Source organism: Varanus komodoensis, unplaced genomic scaffold (genome assembly GCF_004798865.1).
Source record: "Varanus komodoensis strain SLA01 unplaced genomic scaffold, ASM479886v1 scaffold41, whole genome shotgun sequence".
Classification (NCBI taxonomy): Eukaryota; Metazoa; Chordata; class Lepidosauria; order Squamata; family Varanidae; genus Varanus; species Varanus komodoensis.
Genome location: NW_025335954.1, coordinates 911,707 through 929,714, shown reverse-complemented (window position 1 = coordinate 929,714; position 18,008 = coordinate 911,707). Strand labels below are relative to the sequence as shown.

At 47.7% G+C, this 18,008-nt stretch overlaps 1 protein-coding gene across 1 annotated transcript in view; it reads right to left on the bottom strand.

Moving 5' to 3' along the window:
* Window positions 1–9,056: 9,056 nt before the first annotated feature.
* Window positions 9,057–18,008, bottom strand: part of AQP2 (aquaporin 2) — a 14,624-nt gene continuing 5,672 nt past the window's right edge. The window contains exons 2-4 of the mRNA XM_044443170.1: window positions 16,818–16,982; window positions 11,846–11,926; window positions 9,057–9,272 (exon numbers count right to left, since the gene is read on the bottom strand). Of these exons, the coding sequence (XP_044299105.1) occupies window positions 9,057–9,272; window positions 11,846–11,926; window positions 16,818–16,982 (462 nt within the window). The remainder of the gene's footprint in view (window positions 9,273–11,845; window positions 11,927–16,817; window positions 16,983–18,008) is intronic.

The following is an 18,008-nucleotide window of genomic DNA, read 5'->3' as shown; positions in this document are numbered from 1 at the left end:
TTGCAACAACTCTTCTTGAATGGGCAGGATCTATTCCTGTTGTAGAAGCAAGAAAGAAGGGATTCAAATTCAAAACCCAGCAAAGGTCCAAAGGAGATAGCAGGCTTTCTATACGTGCTCCCATCTCCTTCTGTTCCCTGATTCTCTCTGTTCCTTCCTGAATATGACTTTTCTCCTGAGTGGACCTCCCTACTTGCATAGCTAGATATTGAGCTAGCATGTCAACTCACCTTTGCTAAGCTGGAAAGATGAGGGCCTAAAGCCGAATGGGTGACCACATGTGGAAGTGGAGGAGGGGGTTCAACTTGATGGACTTATAGGCCCCTTCCAAATTTATTTCTATTCTCTCCTCCCAAGTTGGACCTCTCCTAATAGAGCCAGGGGGTGCTACTCTCTATTGGGAATGAAAAAGAGGGTTGTTCTTCACGTGTGTTCCAAAGTCAGGAAGATTTGGACTCATCAGATGAGGAGCAAGAAGAACTTGGAACAGGCAACTCCTGACATTGAAATAGGTGAAGCAAAAGGACTTCTCTCAAGGCTGCCCTCTCCAGGTGTTCAGATGGACTCTGAAAACCACCAGGATCTACAACTGGGCCAGGAGGGCCAGGAGCCAACTGATCCTGGTACAACTCTAGATTCCATTTTGGGAGAGAATGGTTAGCCAACTAGAGGGGCGGCATATAAAGAATAAGCTTTTCTGCTTCCAAAATGGTCCTCCCAGAAAGAGGGGGCCCAGGGGTACTCAAAAGGAGGGTTCTTGGAAGTGCTTGCTGAATTGGGTAAAATGAACCTCTCTGTGCGTGCTCAGAGACTCATTCTGTGGTGACTGTGCTTACTGAATATACTTTGGAGCATAAAGAGCTTTTGCCAGAGCATGGTCTGTTGCTTTGAATGTGCAAAGCTCCTGACACTATCAAGTTTCCGCAAGGCCAACTGCCATCTATGACCTAGAGACCCGAGGGGTGAGGAAGGGGGTTAGGAGAAGGCAGGGCTTGGGACAAGGACCAAGGGATTTTTGGGGGGTCAGGGATGGGTGGCATCACCCTGACTGGGATCCTCTGGTTGTCTTTGGTCTAAGTCCTCCCAGGTCTTCTATGGGAGTGACATTTTTGCAGCATCCCAATTCTTCCTCTGAAGTCCCTTCTCCATGGCCTGGGTTGGATGAGATCCTGACAATGGATGGCAGCAGAGCCTAAGGGAGTAATGCCAGTTGCCGCATAGCAAGCAAATTACCATTTCATCTGAGCATTAATATGGGATCAGGGAATGGTATCCAACCTTCCCCATTCAGTGAGTGCTTTATACATATATTTGCTGATAATGTTCTTATTAAATATCCACCGCAGAACTCCTGAGCATTCTCTAGGAGACACACCCCTTCTGGGCACAGGATGATGGTCTGTGTGGGTTAATGGTGGTGGATGGGGCTTTCAGACCTCACTCTCACTGAGCAGAAAATGAACCACCATATAGCATGCACAACACAACTTCTGGCTGCACAGGACAGGGGAGGATCAAAAGCTGGGTGTCCGCCAGGAAGGTATGTCCATCATTTACAACTGATCTACTCCTTGAGGAGACCCAGTGAAGATTCCAAGGCAGTCCTGAGTTTCCTTGCACACTGATGGAAATCCACAAGATTAGAGCAAAAATCTGGATGATCTCAGTTCGTATGAATTCCCACAGATCCTTAAAAGATGGGTTTTGAGTTTCAGGTATGAACTTTTAAAAATCACTGATTTCCTTTCCAAGTGCCTCTTTGGAACCTGGCCACCTAGCCACTGGCTGGATTAAAACTGGCTTGGTTAGATTTTTTTCTTTTTAGCCCAGCCTCGATGCCAAAGAGAGTACAATTTCAAATGCACACATCAGGCTCACCAGCAGCACAGCACATGCTTAGGAAGCTGTCCCGAAATGTTCTGTAGGGGATGGGATAGAAAAGCTTTTCATAAATAGATAAATAGATAGATAAGTGGAAGCTGCAACGCCAATGGAGGGGCTGCCACTGAACGATGTCTCCCTACGGCTTCCCTTGAACCGACGTGCCGACTGAATCTGTTTCCGATGGCCGCGTCAGGGGCCCCCGTCGTGGTTTCCTGCAATGCACTTGCTGCCCCAGCAACGTGGAGCGCTGCAGAAAAGTGAAAAGGGGAATCCTGGGTCTGGAATTGCACCTCAGGATTCTCCAAAAGGAAGAGGCCAATAGAAATCTTTTAAAGGAGTGGGAGCCAGCGCAGTGCGTTGGTGAGAGTGGTGGGCTAGGACTGGGAAGTGCCCACCCCGGGATCCAGTGTGACACTTGGGTCCCATTGCTGCTTCTCAGCTTAACCCACCTCACTGGGTCCTTGCAGGACAAAACGGGGAGGAGGAGGTAGATCGCATGTGCCACCTTGTGCTCCTTGGAGGGAAAAGGGCAGCTTAGGAATGTAACTAACCCATGCATAAATTAAAATCCCATGTTTACCATGGGTTGAGAAAGGTCGCTTGTTTGATACAGCTGCTCTGGCCTAGTTTTAATCTCTTGGTTCATAATTAGGAGATGAGCTTGCCTCTGTGTGTCCTGGGAGGGAAAGGTTGGTAGGTCCGTTCATAATGTAAGCTCTTCATCTCTTTAATCCAAAGCTCAGGTTGGTTTTGCGCTGCACCCTTGAAGTTCACGCTGTACATTGTGATCGTGCCTGGGTGTAACCGTGCAGGTGTCATGTTGATGGCGATGTTTTTCATGAGATATATCCTGGTCAGTGAACACCAGAACTGCCCCATCGTCTGTTGGCAGGATGGGACTGTGCTGCGAGCGAGTTCTCCGTCTTGCTCTGGCCAGATTCCAAAGCAGACTGTGACTGCTTGCCAGCCAGAGCAATCTCTCTTTGCCCTCCGAGGGTCTTCCAGGCGGCACTTCGTTTTCCCTCCCAGCACTGCGGGAAAGGAAGGGACTCAAAGAGCTTCAGGCTCACTCCAAAAGGCTGACCATGGACTTTACCTATGTTTAGTTTTAAGTGGAAGATTTGGACCAAAGGTGGGGACCCTCAGGCCTTGAGGTCAAATCCAGCCATATGGGTTCCTAATCTGGCCTGTGGCAGTTTATATATTTGTTTTAAATTTTTGTATCCCTCCCTTTACAATGTCCCAGGGCGGCGATAACATAAATAAAGTTTCAGTGGTAGTGGTGGGAGTTTATATAACACAAGCAAACATGCTGTATTTTCCCTGACCTACGATCGATATACTGCAAGCAGAAATGGCAGGAACCCTCCTTGAGAATCTTATGCAACCCGCCCCCCCGCAACACTCCAGATGACTCAGAGAAGGGAGCCAAGATACAGGATGCAAAGCACAGAAATGAACTCCCCACCCACCCCTCTGCCCCCAGCCATTTTTGACCAACACTTGGGAGTACTTCCAATTTCAATTTCATTTAATTTATTCATTCTTGCTCACATACATCCTCAGACCTGTCCAGTTTTCCTTGCCACCTTGTTCATATGACTTTTCCCCTCGGTTCTTCGTTTGCTAATGTGATGTTCCTTTCTTTTTCCTCCAAATAGCTAGAACCACATTTCTACCATAGGAAAGGAACTCTGCACAGCTCTCAACTCAGAGCTTGGCACTTGGCACACCAGGAGGGCTTCTGGTTCAGCGATGCATCTCTTCTTCTCAGTGTCCTTCATTGTAAAATGGAAGAAATCTCTAAAGGTACAATCCTGACCAGAAAATCCTAAATACGTGTAAACAGAAAAACAGCCTAAATCTCCCAGGATGCCCTAGAGAATAAAATCTCTTAGGGCATTTTTGTACCCTAGATGATCGTACATGCCTAATTTCATAACAATACATTGCATAGTTCTGCATTATGTGCTTGGCTTGCCCTGCACTCCGTGGCTGGTCTCACCCACATGCTGTCTGTGCCGCCATCTGTTCCCCGATTGTCTCCGCTTATGGCACCTTAATTACCACAGGGCAGGCACACCCTTCGCAATGGCATCTCTCGGATGGCTGGCGATTCTGAAACGGCGGTTTCCAAGTGGCAGTGGCAGAAGTGCAAATTCCAGTGGTGCTTCTGTTAGCACATTATCCTCTGCTTTATTCAATCCCACAGGGCATAATTCACAAGATAGAAATGGTCTTAACCACACTGGCTCAGCAAAGACATTCTGGCTTACAGGGAAAGCTTCCAGGTAGCCTGAAGTGCTTGATCCTGCCTAATCTTGGAAGCTAAGCAGGGTCAGGCCTGGTTGAAATCTGGATGGGTGACCTTGGGTCCTGCATTGAGCAGGGGGTTGAATCCTATGACCTTCTAGGCCCTTTCTGACTGTATGATTCTATGAATTCTATAAAGGTGCTACTAGGTGTTCTTTGACTCATGTTTGCAAGGACATCTCTCTCTTTTGAGAGCTCTTCTAAAGTGGCAATTAGGGATCCAATCTGGGTTTTGACCAGGTTCTGGAAGTGATGAAGGAGCACCAGCCTCAGGCATCTTGACTGATCACCTTTGTGAAGGAAGGGACGGGGGAAGCATGACCTGTTGATCCTACCCATTAATTGCACAGGCATCCTCCAGGATTGGCTTCATGGCTGGGCACCGGAGGCACCATGCTGCAGTGGTTCCACTGCTACCCGCAGGGTCAATTTCAGAGAATAACCTTCGGTGACCCTTCCTCAAGCCCTCAGCAATTTATTTATTTATTTATTTATTTATTTATTTTTGGATTTATATCCTGCCTTTTTCTTAAAAGGGGCTCAAGGCAGCTTACATCATTCTCCTCCTCCATCTTACCCCCACAACAACAACCCTGTGAGGTAGGTTGGGCTGAGAGTCTGTGACAGGCCCAAAGTCACCCAGTTGGCTCCATGGCTGAGTGGGGACTCGAACCCAGATCCTCTGAGTCCCAGTCCCAGGCTCTTAACCACTACACCACACTGGCTCTCAATTTAGCTATGGGGAGCCACAAGGTACCAGCTTGTCCCCAATTTCAACAGTTCTATGAAACCCCTGCGAGTGGTCTTTAGGGGGCCTGGAACCAAGGACCGTCAGTACGCTGAGGACACACAGCAATCTCTCCCTGTGACATCTGCATCGGATGAGGCTGTGTAAGTCCTGGATCAGTGCCTCGACTCAGTGATGGGCTGGATAGGGGCCAAGACACACAGGCTGAATCCTGGTGTGATAGAAGCGAGCAAGTGGCCTCCAAGTCCAGGAGATGGGTTCATCTCCTGCTCTGGATGGGGTTAGACTCCCTTCAAAAAATCAAGTTGACAGTCTTGGGATACACATAGGTCCATTACTGTCCCTCAAGGCCTGAGTGGCCTTGGATTATTTTTCACCAGCTGTGCCTGATGTGCCAGCTACAGCCTCTCCTGGAGAGGGAGAACTTGGCCACCCGTGCTGGTAACCTCAGTCCTGAAGTACCGCAACCACGTCTGGGTGGGGCCACCCTCAGAGCTGGTCCGGAAGCAGCAACTAGTGCAGCAAGCTGTCCGAAGCTGCCCCTTTTCGGCCTGATCTCTTTGCTGAGGGAGCTGTCCTGGCTGCTTATTCGCTGTTGGGCCAGGTTTAAGGTCTTGTTACTGGTGTGTAAAGCCCTAAACAACTTGGGACCAGGAGACCTGAAAGAGCTTTTTCTTCCCCTGCCCCCCAGCCTGTGCAGTCCTTAAATGAGATGGTTCTGGCCATTCTTCATGGAATGATGTCCCCCCTGAAATCCACCCAGTGTGGTTTCCTCCATGAGGTTGCTTCCTCTCTGCGGGACTCCCTCCCTCTGGAGGCCAGGCAGGCATTGGCGGCTCTGGAGAACAGGCAGGTCAGACATCGCTTTGCGTCTAGGGCATGCTGAAGACTTTTCAGTGTCCATGAACCTTCCTCGTTGACCAGCCTGGCCTCTTATTGGCCTTCTGTTCTTTGAGAACTTTGGCTATTGTGTTTTTATCCCCTTCATTCCTATTGATCATCATTCCATCTGTTTAGGTGCAGAGCAGTATATAAACAGGGTAAATTAGATATATAAGAACACAAATGCCATTCATACGGTGCATGCTTTGCTATCGAGCCATCACTGGCTTGAGCTGGGACAGCATCCACTCACTCACTGATGGGGCTTCAAAACAGGATTAGATGAAGGAATTCCTTGGATCTGTCCCCTGCAGGAAGAAGGACCTGACTCATGGAAGGCCCCCCACCCAATTCTGGGGACAGGCTCCCCCCCCCTCACCCCACCCCCAATTCAGCCAGGCCGCCTCACTCTGCTCTGCCTCTTCAAGGGGCTGGAGGGGCAGCTGTGGGAGCCGGGGGCAGGTCCAGCCGTAGGCACTAGCCACGAGGATGCTCAAACAGGCACTGCTTCTGGGTGAGCTTCCTCGGGGAAGTGGAAAGTGGGTCCGCTGTAGCCTTCCTCAGTCTGGGCTGCTCTGGATGTTTTGGGTTGCAACTCCCAAGCTGTCAGGGTGGGTGAGAATGGTAGAACATCTGGGAGGACCCAGGTTGCGGAAGGCTGGTCTAGAAGGATCCAACACTTGTTCTTACTGCCCTGTAAAAGCCTACTAAATACCAGATTGTGTGTGTGGGTGGTGCTGACCCAGCTGTGCTGTATAGCTGTCTCTTGCTCAGTCCTGCTTCCTTTTCTGCCATGCCATCCCTTTTCTATTCGCTTCTGGGTTTTTGCGTGATGCCACTACAGGGTCTCTGTCAACACTGGCCCTTCCCACCAGTGCTGCTGCATCAGAAAGATGTCCTGGCTCAACTTGCCATTTCCAATGTGACGCGGTCATTGCATCCCCCTCTAATGCTCCCCGCAGTTGGAGGGTAGAGCGGCTCAGAAGGATCTGTCCGTCACTGATGTCTCCAAGGTCACAGAGCCAGCCTGGAGCAGAGATCTGTTTATCATTCCATCATATTGCTCTGCAAGGCCACAAAGAGCCTTTATTCATGCTGGAGTGCGGGCTGCTCTTGCCTGCACGGCTGTTGACTTTTTAGGCCAGGCTGCATTTGCCTGGGAAGGGGAAGCCGCCCTGCCTGGGGTCCTTGAATGCAAGCCTGGGCTGGAGTTCCAGGCTGAATGCTTGCTCTGCTCCAGACAAGGGTGGGCTCTTTTCTTCTTTGCTCTCACCCGACAAAAGATCTAGTTGCTGCTCAGAACAGTGACTCATTTTAACATGCATTTACCAGCTCAGGGGAATGAAGGTGTGCATGATTCTACTTGTGTTAAACTAAAAAGGATTATCCCTGCAGCTTAAAAAGAGAAGCAACCCATGGTCACTTTTCACTGCCTTTTGGACTGCCTTAGGCTGTATGCGGTATCAATCAATCAGGCTGTCCTCTCTCTCTCTCTCTCTCATTTTCATCAAGGCCTTTTGCTTTTTTTTGTCCTTCCTAAACCTGAAAATAGGGTATGTCAGAGTTTTGTATGAAAACTGTTGTGATAAATATTTGTGCTATTTGCACACGTATGTAACAATGCACTTTTCCTTCACTGACCCTCAAGACAAGAAATAACAACAATGAGAACCAAAATTCTGTTTCAAACAAATTCAACATTTGGCAAAAAAATCAAAATGTGAAAACTTGCACCTCAGAGTTCACTTCTCAACATTGATTTTGATTATGGAGTTTCAATCAGTTTCAAACTGTTCAACAGTGGAAACTTGGATAACTTCAAATTAAAATATGAACCCAAAGCATTTCTCCCCCATCCGTAGTGTGGAAAGACCTTTTCTTTAATGTTTTCATCTTCATCTTAATTCAACAGATACTGATTCAGTCCACCCTCTTCACCATTGTCAGAAGATTTGGTTGCATTAGGTAGCTGGGAAGAACTGTGTCTTTATGCTACGAATATTCTGCCAAATGTAAGATGCAGTAAAAGTTTTAAAACATTGTAAATCATATTGTAACATTAAAACATTGTAGATCATAAAGTACCCCCAATTTATCAAGGACAAAGGACACACCACTTCCCATCATTCAGAAAGTGTCAAAAGCAACAGGGTTTCCTACTGAGCTCTGAAAAAAACAGCTGTCGTCAGTGATGATAAAGAACTTATACAGGACTAGAACTCCTGTCCATTAGTTATACCATTTGTCATGGCTCTAAAAAGAAATCTGAGATGTGCAAGGAGACCAAGGCACAACCCAGCCAGGGCAAGTCCTTCATTTCATCTGTGCAAATACGTGCCATCCCACAATTTGCCTAAGTGGCACTTAGGATAGCAAAGAGGAAGAAGTTAATTAAATCTGCAATAGAAGGGCAAACTCAGGTTAGTTACAAACACCCCTTGAAAACACTGATTATTCCTTTGATTGGTTGGTATCATCTTCTCCCAATACGGTTTGTCCAAAAAGAATGCTTGTGCACCCAAAGGCTTTTTGTTCACAATATCTTCTTGCATTTCACATCAGTGGTATAAAGTGACAACCAGGGACCTGCCAGCACCCCGCAAGAACTTGGCTGAGACACAAAATCACCCAGCTGATTTATGGAAGACTTGCCTGGGGAAGCTTTCTGCCTAGTGAGTGCATTTAGGATTTGCAGCCTGGCCTGACTCTGAAGTAAGGTGGAATAAAGGCTGCTTGCAACTGAACTGATGTGATTGGGATCTGGGGAATGCACAGGTGCATTTCCATGAATTTGCTTGCCAGTGTCAGGCCTTCAAAAGTTGTGGCTGCTCTTCCCTCAGGGGTTGTTTCTCATCTACACATAGATTGCTTTGACTTCTGCCCCATGGCCAGGATTCTAGAGATTCACAGGAATTTTAGATAAGTGGATAGGGAAGCAAGCTGAAGCTCACTGGAATAGCTCCTTCAGAGGCTAAAATGGTGCCACGCAAGGGTTCTGTTCACTGTAAACAGGCTCGAAAGCTCTTTCAGAGGTTTTCAGAGCTAAAGGTGCATCTTTTCTAACTTGAGCTGAAGGGCTAAATCTTTGACAGATAAACGTCCTGCTCCCGGGGATGGAGCTGGGAGCTCAGTGGGTACTGTGCAATTGCAGCATGTGCTTGACTCAGAGACAATGCCTGAGAATACGGCTAGCTGAGGCCTGCTCTTGTCCTCGGTCCGTAGTGCAGGTCTAGACTTTCTCCATCACTCCTCGGGGCAGGCTCTGTGGGGAGTGAAGCTCCATGGACTGCCTCCTGCGAACCTCGCGCTCCTCCCAGTCTTCCTCTGGCTCGTAGCCCTTGAAGATGGCTAGTCTCTCCGAGAGGGTCTTTGTATGGGGGAAGAGAGCATAGTGGTAGAGCAAGGAAGCCACCACTCCTCCAGCCACTGGGCCCAGCCAGAAGACCTGGGGAGAGAAAAGGCAGCTGAGATAAAGTGGGAAGCTTTCTCAAACAAAGCCTCACAGTTCGAGCGCAAGGTGGTGATGGGATTTTTCACCGTTTTGCAACAACTGTATTGGGGGCAGGAGATATGGATGCCATTGCAGAATTCAGGGTTACTGTAAGGCCTCTGGACATAAGGTACTGTTGGTTATATCCCTTCAACACGTGGCTCAGTATATTCTGCCCTCTTGGCCACGTGTAGCAATCCTGTGCAGCCATTTTTACTCCAGTTTTGCCTCTCTAGGCCTTTTCATGCTTCTCCATCTTGCCTTCCCCTTGGGCTTGGCTGCTACACCTCCCAAGTTGCACCTCTTCAGCTTCTCTCCAACTTATCTTGTGCTCACTCCTCCTTTGGGCTTCTGGATTCAGCTCTCCCACTCCCTCTTTTTACCTGTAATCCCTTCTGCTTGCCTTACCCCTGTCTAGGATCTAAACAGTGGCTGATCAGAGACCTACCGTGCACTCCTGCTATCTTGGATGGCCAGGTACCCTCCTGTACATAGCTTAGTTCTTTATTTGAAGGCACCCACTATTTCAGTCATCCCCAACCTGGTGCCCTCCAGCTGTGCTGGATTATAATTCCCATTTTCCCCAGGCCAGATGACTGTTTAGAAATGGATCCCATGCTTTTCTGCAAAAGCAAACAATGCTTCATCACTGACCCTGATTTCAGATCTGATTGCGATATTATTAAAAATCCCACAGACCAACACAGTATATGTCTAAGATGTCTGCTTTTGGGTCCAGAGTACGGGAAATTAAAGAATTCATGGCTATCTGCCAAAGAGATTTTCTGCCTTCATTCTTGCACTTCACTGAACATAAATGTTAAGTCATCTCCAAACATACGGAAAAATCACACACTAATGCAAAAAAGCAAAATGCAGATCCAGCGAGATCCAACTGCCCTAAAGCTGGCTCAGAGCAGGATCTGAAGAGCCCATACAGATGCTGCCTGGAACCGGGTGGGGCTTTCTTCAGGCGCCAAGTCAGGAAGCACAAACTGCTCACGCTGCTTCCTCTTGCAACCAGGAGGGCAACGAGCGTCTCCGGCTCCCCTCCACAGTTGCTGCCAACCAGTCACTTCGTCTTTCTTCCAACTGGCAGCTCCCTCCTCCACATAATATGACTCTCCGATTAAGCACTGAAATGCCCTCAGGCCTCCAGATCCAAGGCTCCGACTGGGCCACATGGCCGGAGCAGCTCTCTGGGCATGCTTTATGCTGGTCTTCAGAGGCTCCAGTGGCCCCCTTTTTTACCCAGGAAGGTCCCAGGGTCTGAAACCCGTTCCTCTGCATTTGGAATTGACTGGGCTTCTGTTTTCCAAACTTTGTTCTTTCCCTTGCCTGGGTCCCTCTTGGAGTGTTGCTATGCAGGACTACTCAGAACTGAGCCCAAAGAGGCCCAGGCTCAGGGAAGTGGGAAGCTTAAACGTGAGCCTCTCCGAATGGGGGTAGGCACACCTTGCCTGCAGTGCACTTACATGTAAAGGCTGTTGCAGAAATGCAGGCAAGACCAGAGAGCAGAAGAACCCAGCGTGGAGGAGAATTCATGCGAATGGCGCTCAGGCTGGAGGGGATCCGCATGAAGGAGCCTTTGGGGCCTGGGCCGGAGGGCTGGGGTGCAGCCGACTGAGCAGCCAGACACACCGGCCACCTGGTTCCAGGCTTCCCCCTTAGGACAAATGACACTTCCCCTTGGCTTGAGGCATTATTTGGAAGTGGGCATTGCTACACAGCGACACATATGCAAGTTTTCTGCAAATGTGCCCTCCCTTTGGGGGAAGCATTTCCCCTTTTATGGAGATGCATCCGTGGCCTGGCCCAGTGTCCAAGGGAATGCAGGATCCGTGGAGGCGTGCGGGGTAGCCTTCTGGTGCTCCCTGCAGGAGGTCGAGGGTAGAAGCGGTGATCACGGTGCCGGTCCCAGGTTTTGTGGGACCATCAGAAGGACGCCCTGCTCTTAGGAGCCCACCTTCTCTCCACCACTGTCCCCAGCTGCTCGTGCTCCTCAGCCTCTTGCCCATCATTGCCGCTGCTCCTTTGCATGCCAAGCAGAGCGGGCCAGGGAGCAAGGAGCCCGGGCATCTCCTGCTCCTCCTCATCACCAGAATCATCACCTGGGCCGGAGCAAGAGGCAGGAGAGCAAGCAGGTTGCTGTGGACAGGAGGAGGAGGAGGAGGAGGAGGAGGAGGAGGAGGAGGAGGAGGAGGAGGAGATCTATGGGGTTCTGCTGGAGTATGGGGCTTGGCAGGGGCCCAACCGTGCCCACGGTTGACACCAGCCCTGGATGGTCAGCTGTTCATATGTTTTTGGGAAATGCTTCCCACACACCTTGAACCAATTTAAAGTATGTTCAGGACGGGAAGGTGAAAGAAGGCATCCTGCAGCGGGCAAATAGGAGTCTGCAGGAGTGTGGAATTGTATGTGGGAGGCAGGCAATGCTCCTTGGCATCAGGAAGAGGGCGTTCAAAACAGAGAGAGAGAAACAGTTTTGGAACGGGTGGAGCGCGCGAACTGACTGGAGTCTTGCTTACCCAGTGGCTGTCGAAGTCGCCCACAATCACAGCAGGACCGAATGATCGAGCGGGATTCATGGAGCAGCCCGTGTAATAGATCTGGGGTGGGAAGGAAGTGCTTGAATCATTATGGGTTTAAGAGTCCTGGCTGAAATGCTACATTCAAGTGGGGGGCGACTTGCTGAGTTTAAGGAGGGGAGAGCATCACAGACACAAAGGCAACACACCGGGACCATGTTTGCAGACTTCGATGCCACGGCACCTCTTGGGCTTTCTGCAGGCAGGTGAATCCCCGTGTCAGAAAGGGCCTAGTCTGCCTCTATTGGCGCAATGGAACGTGGTTACTGCCATACGTAAATGGCAGCAAGCACAGTATGTATTCAGTACAACTTAGGAATGTGCCCCAAGCCAACAGCAGGAGCTCCATTTTCAAAGCCATTTTTCTGACCCCAGAGCTACGACTTTCCGCTCTGAACACATGGAACACACGTCACTCACTTTCTCCCCTGACAATCAGGTTGCTTCGTGGGGCGGGTGGGTTAAAGGCAGCCTGACGTGCCTGTTGCGTTCGCTCACAGTTGTGCTGCACTGTTTGACACAGAGATTCTGTGGGAAGGGAGATGATTCTGTACTGCAGGGTAAAAATATTGCAAGAAAAATATCCTGTGAGTGCACAGAATGCTTCTGGAGGTCAGGAACACACCGACTGAAGCTGCCACCTTATGTTCGCAGAGCTGTGGTCCATCATTTTTTGAAGATAGTCAAGGACAAAGCTTGGGGCATGTTGAACAGGACAAAGCACGGGGCGTGTTGCAGGTGGAAGATGGAGTGCATGGACCTTGAGGGATGGAAAGCTCAGCTGGGCAAAGCTGCAAGTCTTGGTGGTGGGACCAGGGTGAGCATTTCAGAAGAAGGACCTCATGGCAGGGGCCCTTGAGTGGGATAGGAGGTTGCATATGGGGTGGGGGAACAGAGAGACCCCCTATTTCTTCCACCTACAATCATCCTTCAGAAATACCCGTTAGCAGCCAGATGCTGGACCTTTGAATTGTAAGCAGTAAAATTGCCCTGTGTACCTGGCATGCATGTTAAAGCTACAGCTCACTTGGGTTTTGGCCTGCACTGATAATATCACACTAGTTATTACTAGGGTGGCTGTAGAATTTCATTTGGTCTGCATTTTAAAGCGAGCCAGTTCACATTTTAAAGTGAGTTGACCATATTGGCCTCTGGGCCAAGATGTGGATCAAAGGATAACACACTTATCTTTTGGATTGCATACTTTTTTATGAGAGTTTTATCCTACCTTTTCTTTATTTTCAAAGAACTCAACACTTCCTCCTGCTCTCAAGCTTATCCCCACAAAAACAAACCTGCAGTTTGTGGCTCAAAAGTCACATACCAAAAATCATGTGCCAGAGAAAGAAGCAATGAAAGCTGTATATATTAGGAAAGATACAAGGAGGAAGGCATGCCTTAGAGAAAGAGTCAACCTGGTGTGGTGGTGAGAGGGGAGAGGAGGAAGAAAACCATGCATGCCTCCTTAGTCTCCTTGGAGGGAAAAAAAGAGGATATAAATGAGAACATGAGTTAAAAGTAAAATTAACAGAGGCATACAAAATCATCTGTATATAAAAATAATTGTGAGGTTTTGCAGGATTTTTTTGAAAATGGCAGAATCATGTTGACGTTGGATGGAATGGACACGGGCTTAAAGTTTCGTGTCCACACAGGAAATCGATGGAGGACTGATCTGAAGATGTGTAACTCTTACGAGTGGTGCCAGAGTATCCACAGCACTGCTGTACATTCCCTCTCAGCCTTGTCCTGAGCAGGGGCCCTGCTGCGAACCCGTTGTCCCCATTCCCCTGGGCAGCAGCGCCCATAAGCAGAACTGGGAACCTGAAGCATCACCCCTTGACACACTGGGGCTGTGTGTTCACACCCAGGATGGCACACGTGCTATGGGCCTAGCACTCATTGGCCAGCGCTTTCCCCATCATCCTTGGCAGCCTGCGGCATGAGCAAGGACTCCCTGCAACTGCAGCGTATTCCGTTCCAGCAGGAACTCCCTGGCCCTCAGGCATGCTGCGGGTGGCGTCAGCACTCTCGTAAACGGGGCAGAAGGGCCGTGGACACGCTGTTTCCTGGGTCCTTCCCACAACACACAGGCAGGGCCCCTCCGGCGGGACCTTCCACACATGCCCCTCTAGGCCAGTAACGCTGAAGGGTGGCTTCAGCGGGCTATGTGGCCCTAAAGAACTCACCCCACAAGTGTGATGCTGATGAAGGCTTGGATTTTGTAGGATTGCTGTTCCAGGACCTTTTCAAAGGTTTGCTTTTAAAGACCAAACAATGGGACGATGGAAGCAGTCCTAGTGGAGCACCAAATCCCTACCTGGCCATAACTTTCACAGGGTGTCTTTGAGCACGTCACCTAGCCTTACCTACTTCGCAGGGCTGTTGTGAGGATAAAACAGGTGGGTAGCCTGTGTACACTGGCCTGAGCTCCTGGAGTGAATATATACCTTTGGTCAGATCTTCTGACATTTTTATTTTCCTTTAAAGCAGCCACGAGTAGGGAGACTTTCTGAGTGTGTTCCAGTGTTTCTTCCCCAAGGAGCAAATAGGAACGAGTGAGTCAGAATTTTGCTTCAGGAGAATGGCCTGAAGCAAATGGATTCAATACCATTTTTCTCAATAATTGTTCCTTTCAAACTTGGTGCTGGTTACAGATGTAGAAGAAATTAGTTTCAGTTCATTTTTTGTCAGGATTTCCCTATTGGATTGAATATAGACTTGAACACAATCTTGGAGATGTTTCCATTTCCAATCCATTCACAGAGCAAAAGCCAAAACCAAAAGAAGCACATTTCCCCCTGTTCTCATGAGAATTTGTGTCTATTTTTTCATATTTTTCCATCTTTTGTGCTCATATTTGAAACATATACGTTGTTCTACCACTGTTTATAACATACTTCTGCATATTTGCCAAAAGTACATCATGCATATTTTTCAAGCATATGAATGCTTTCCCCCTTTTTGGTTCCCATATCACAGTGCGAGCTCTGGATTGTATGGACTGGGTTCTATCTAGAATGTCAGTCTCAGTCTAAAAGGAACTGGTATGAATCTGCCATGCATCCTCCCTGACTTGAGATGTTAAAAATGGAAACTGACAAATTCATCCAGTCAGGGTCTTGCAGGGTGGCGCCCAACCTATGGAATTCACTCCCCAAAGAGGTCCGCCTGGCACCGTCGTTACTGGTTTTTCGGCGCCAGGTAAAGACCTTTTTATTTAAACATCATTTCAATTGTTAAAACATATGATCTGGCCAGGGCAACTTCTTCTTCCTTCTCTTTCTCCTCCTATATTTTTATTTTATACTGATAATTTTAATTTTATATTTGTAAATCAATGTATTTTTTGTATTTTTATATTTAATGGTAATTTATTATGTACTATTGTATTTCAATGTATTTTATCATGTTGTAAGCCGCCCCGAGGTTTCGGCAAGGGGCGGCATAGAAATGTTATAATAATAATAATAATAATAATAATAATAATAAAAATAATGGTTTCCCTCAAAAGACAGGTTTTGAACCCCTGTACATTAAGTCCTGCCAGCGATGAATTAGGGTAACCAACCCTTTTCTGACAAGTTCCTCATCTGTAACAGTCATGTCCCTCTTCATGCTAGGAAGTTAGCTATACTGGGTGAAACTGGCTGTAGTGGGTGGGTGATGATCTCGTTTCTGTTGGCTTAGGGTAAGAAATTTCCCAAATCTGTAAAGTTATTTATATACAGAATTCCCCCACCCCCCCAAATCTAGGGGAAAGTCAAACTGAAAAAATTGTTCATCTCTAGCAGAGGCAAATACTTGGAAGAAAGCAATCAAGGCCAGTTGCAAAGAACATCAAAAAGGGGAAAGATGAAAGGCAAGGGTGAAAGGAGAATAATTCTCTGGAGGAGAGAGGAGCCTTTTCCTGTTGGCAGGACTTCCAGGAATTGAGCTGACCTGGCTCAGCAAAGAACATTCAAGAGGCCCCACAGTTCCAGCCAATGAAGAATGAAAGTTGGCAACTGGTTAAGAATGAGGATATACTGGAAGAACTCAATTTGTTTTACTGCTTTGCAGATACTGGCTCACTGTGTCACTGAAGCCCCTGCCTCTGGAAATTAAGCATCAGGTCCTTCAGATAGAAGCTGCTTCTGCTTCTGTTAAAACTAGTGGGGGGTTTTTTTACAGACACTTCATCGCACCAAGGAAGTTTCCCTTTCCCTTTCCTAACATTCCACTCACCTTTTCAGTTTTCTATGGATCATTTTTTCTATTTGACAAAGCAGAACAACTATAAGCTTTAGTGTGAGTAAATAAAATAAAGCTATTAACCAGGGTTGGTCCGAAATGCTTTCAAGGGGTCGTTTTCTGGCAGTACTATGAAAAATGCCTACAACTTATTAGCTGGGTGCCTTCTTTTGGGCATGCCTTGTGAAAATGTTGGCATAAATTGTCCTCACTTGTCCCCATTGCTGTCATGGAACAGCTACGTCTGATGGAGCACCAATTTATGACATCATCCTGTCCATGGTGTGATCTTGGATAGGTTAGGATGTGCTAGGCAATTAATTTAGAAAGATGAAAAAAGCAGCTGGGGGTGGCCTTGAAATACTAGAAGGAACTGTTGTGCAGAACAGGATTTTTAAAATAGATGGCGTATGTGCAAAATTGAAGAAGTTTTCCAGAGAAAATTCTGCCCCGCCAAATTGACTTGTCTAAGAAATATTTACCAGCTCATGGAAATGTTGGAGCTGGTAAATATTTCTTAAAGCCCTAACTTCAGCATTCCCCACTGATCTTCCAGCCATGGGAAGTTAGAAATGGTGCATCCACCCCACTTTTTCAAACACTAGGCTTATACCATATTTCCTGAATTATAGTATGTGTTTGTCTGGACGCAGTCAAGCAATGCCATTGAGATACGCACCCCGAGAAGGTGGCCCAGGGCAACGGAGAAACCGATGGACAAGGCCGGGGATCCCACATTGTCATTCCTGCGGTCATCCGTGGAGGCGAAAATGCACAGGACCAGCTGGAAGGTGAGGAACAGCTCCATGGTGACCGCCTGCCCTGTTGTGGTATCATTGTGCACCTGAAAGAAAGTGAGGGGAGGGGAAATCAAAATGAAACATCTCCATTGAGACGCCTGCCCCCCTTTTGCACAATTCCCCATTTTGAGACCTGGGCCTGAGAACTGAACTGAATTGACTTGGAAGGATATTACGTTTTACAAAAATAAAGATCATCATCTTAAACCCTTTTAGCTGATGCATTTCCTCACAAGTAATTTCTGCAGGACTGATTCTATTTGCAAATGTGGGAAAGACAACAACAGAGACCCAAGAGAAGAGGAGGAATTCATCAATAATGGCACGGGTACGATTTTCATCTCAGCTCCCTCTCTTAGCCTGTTAAGATGAGTGTAAAAATATTGTACACCTCCAACAAGGGTAGTTGCAGTGATAAATGGGATATAAGACTAGATTGTTGTACAGAGTTTAGAACAGGATTGGATATAAAACCAAATTATGTTGAAATAATTGGGGTTAGAAAACAAATGATTGTGGCACAGTAGAACACTGTGTGACTGCAGATTGTGTGAACATGCCTATTGCTTTAAAATGCTTGTTCGGTGTCAAGCTTGTCTTGCCTGCTGCAGCCTTGGCCCCTCTCCCCACAGCCCCCTTTCTTGGCTGCTCCTTCTTCTGTCTTCTTCCCAGATTAGTCACATGGGTGATCCTACCCACTCGGTGAAGGGGAGATGGCACTGCACGGCCATTAAGATTTGGCTGGTAATGATGCCATGGAAGGCACCTGTAAGTTAGAGCAAAGCACATTAAAGGATATGTCGACTTTTTTGGAAGACTCAGCACAATCAGAGACTTTAAACACTGCTGAAAATGTTCCTAGAGAAGCATGTGACTCGTTTTGGCTTAGCTCTTAGAAATGAAATGAAATGAAATGAAATGAAATGAAATGAAATGAAACTTGGCTACCCTGTAGCTGGGTAAACTCTCACTTCCACTTTGGTTTTAGCTCCCTGCTGTGTTCATTCAGCAGTTCAATAACTACACTGAGTGTGTGTGTGTGTGTGTGTGTGTGTGTGTGTGTGTGTGTG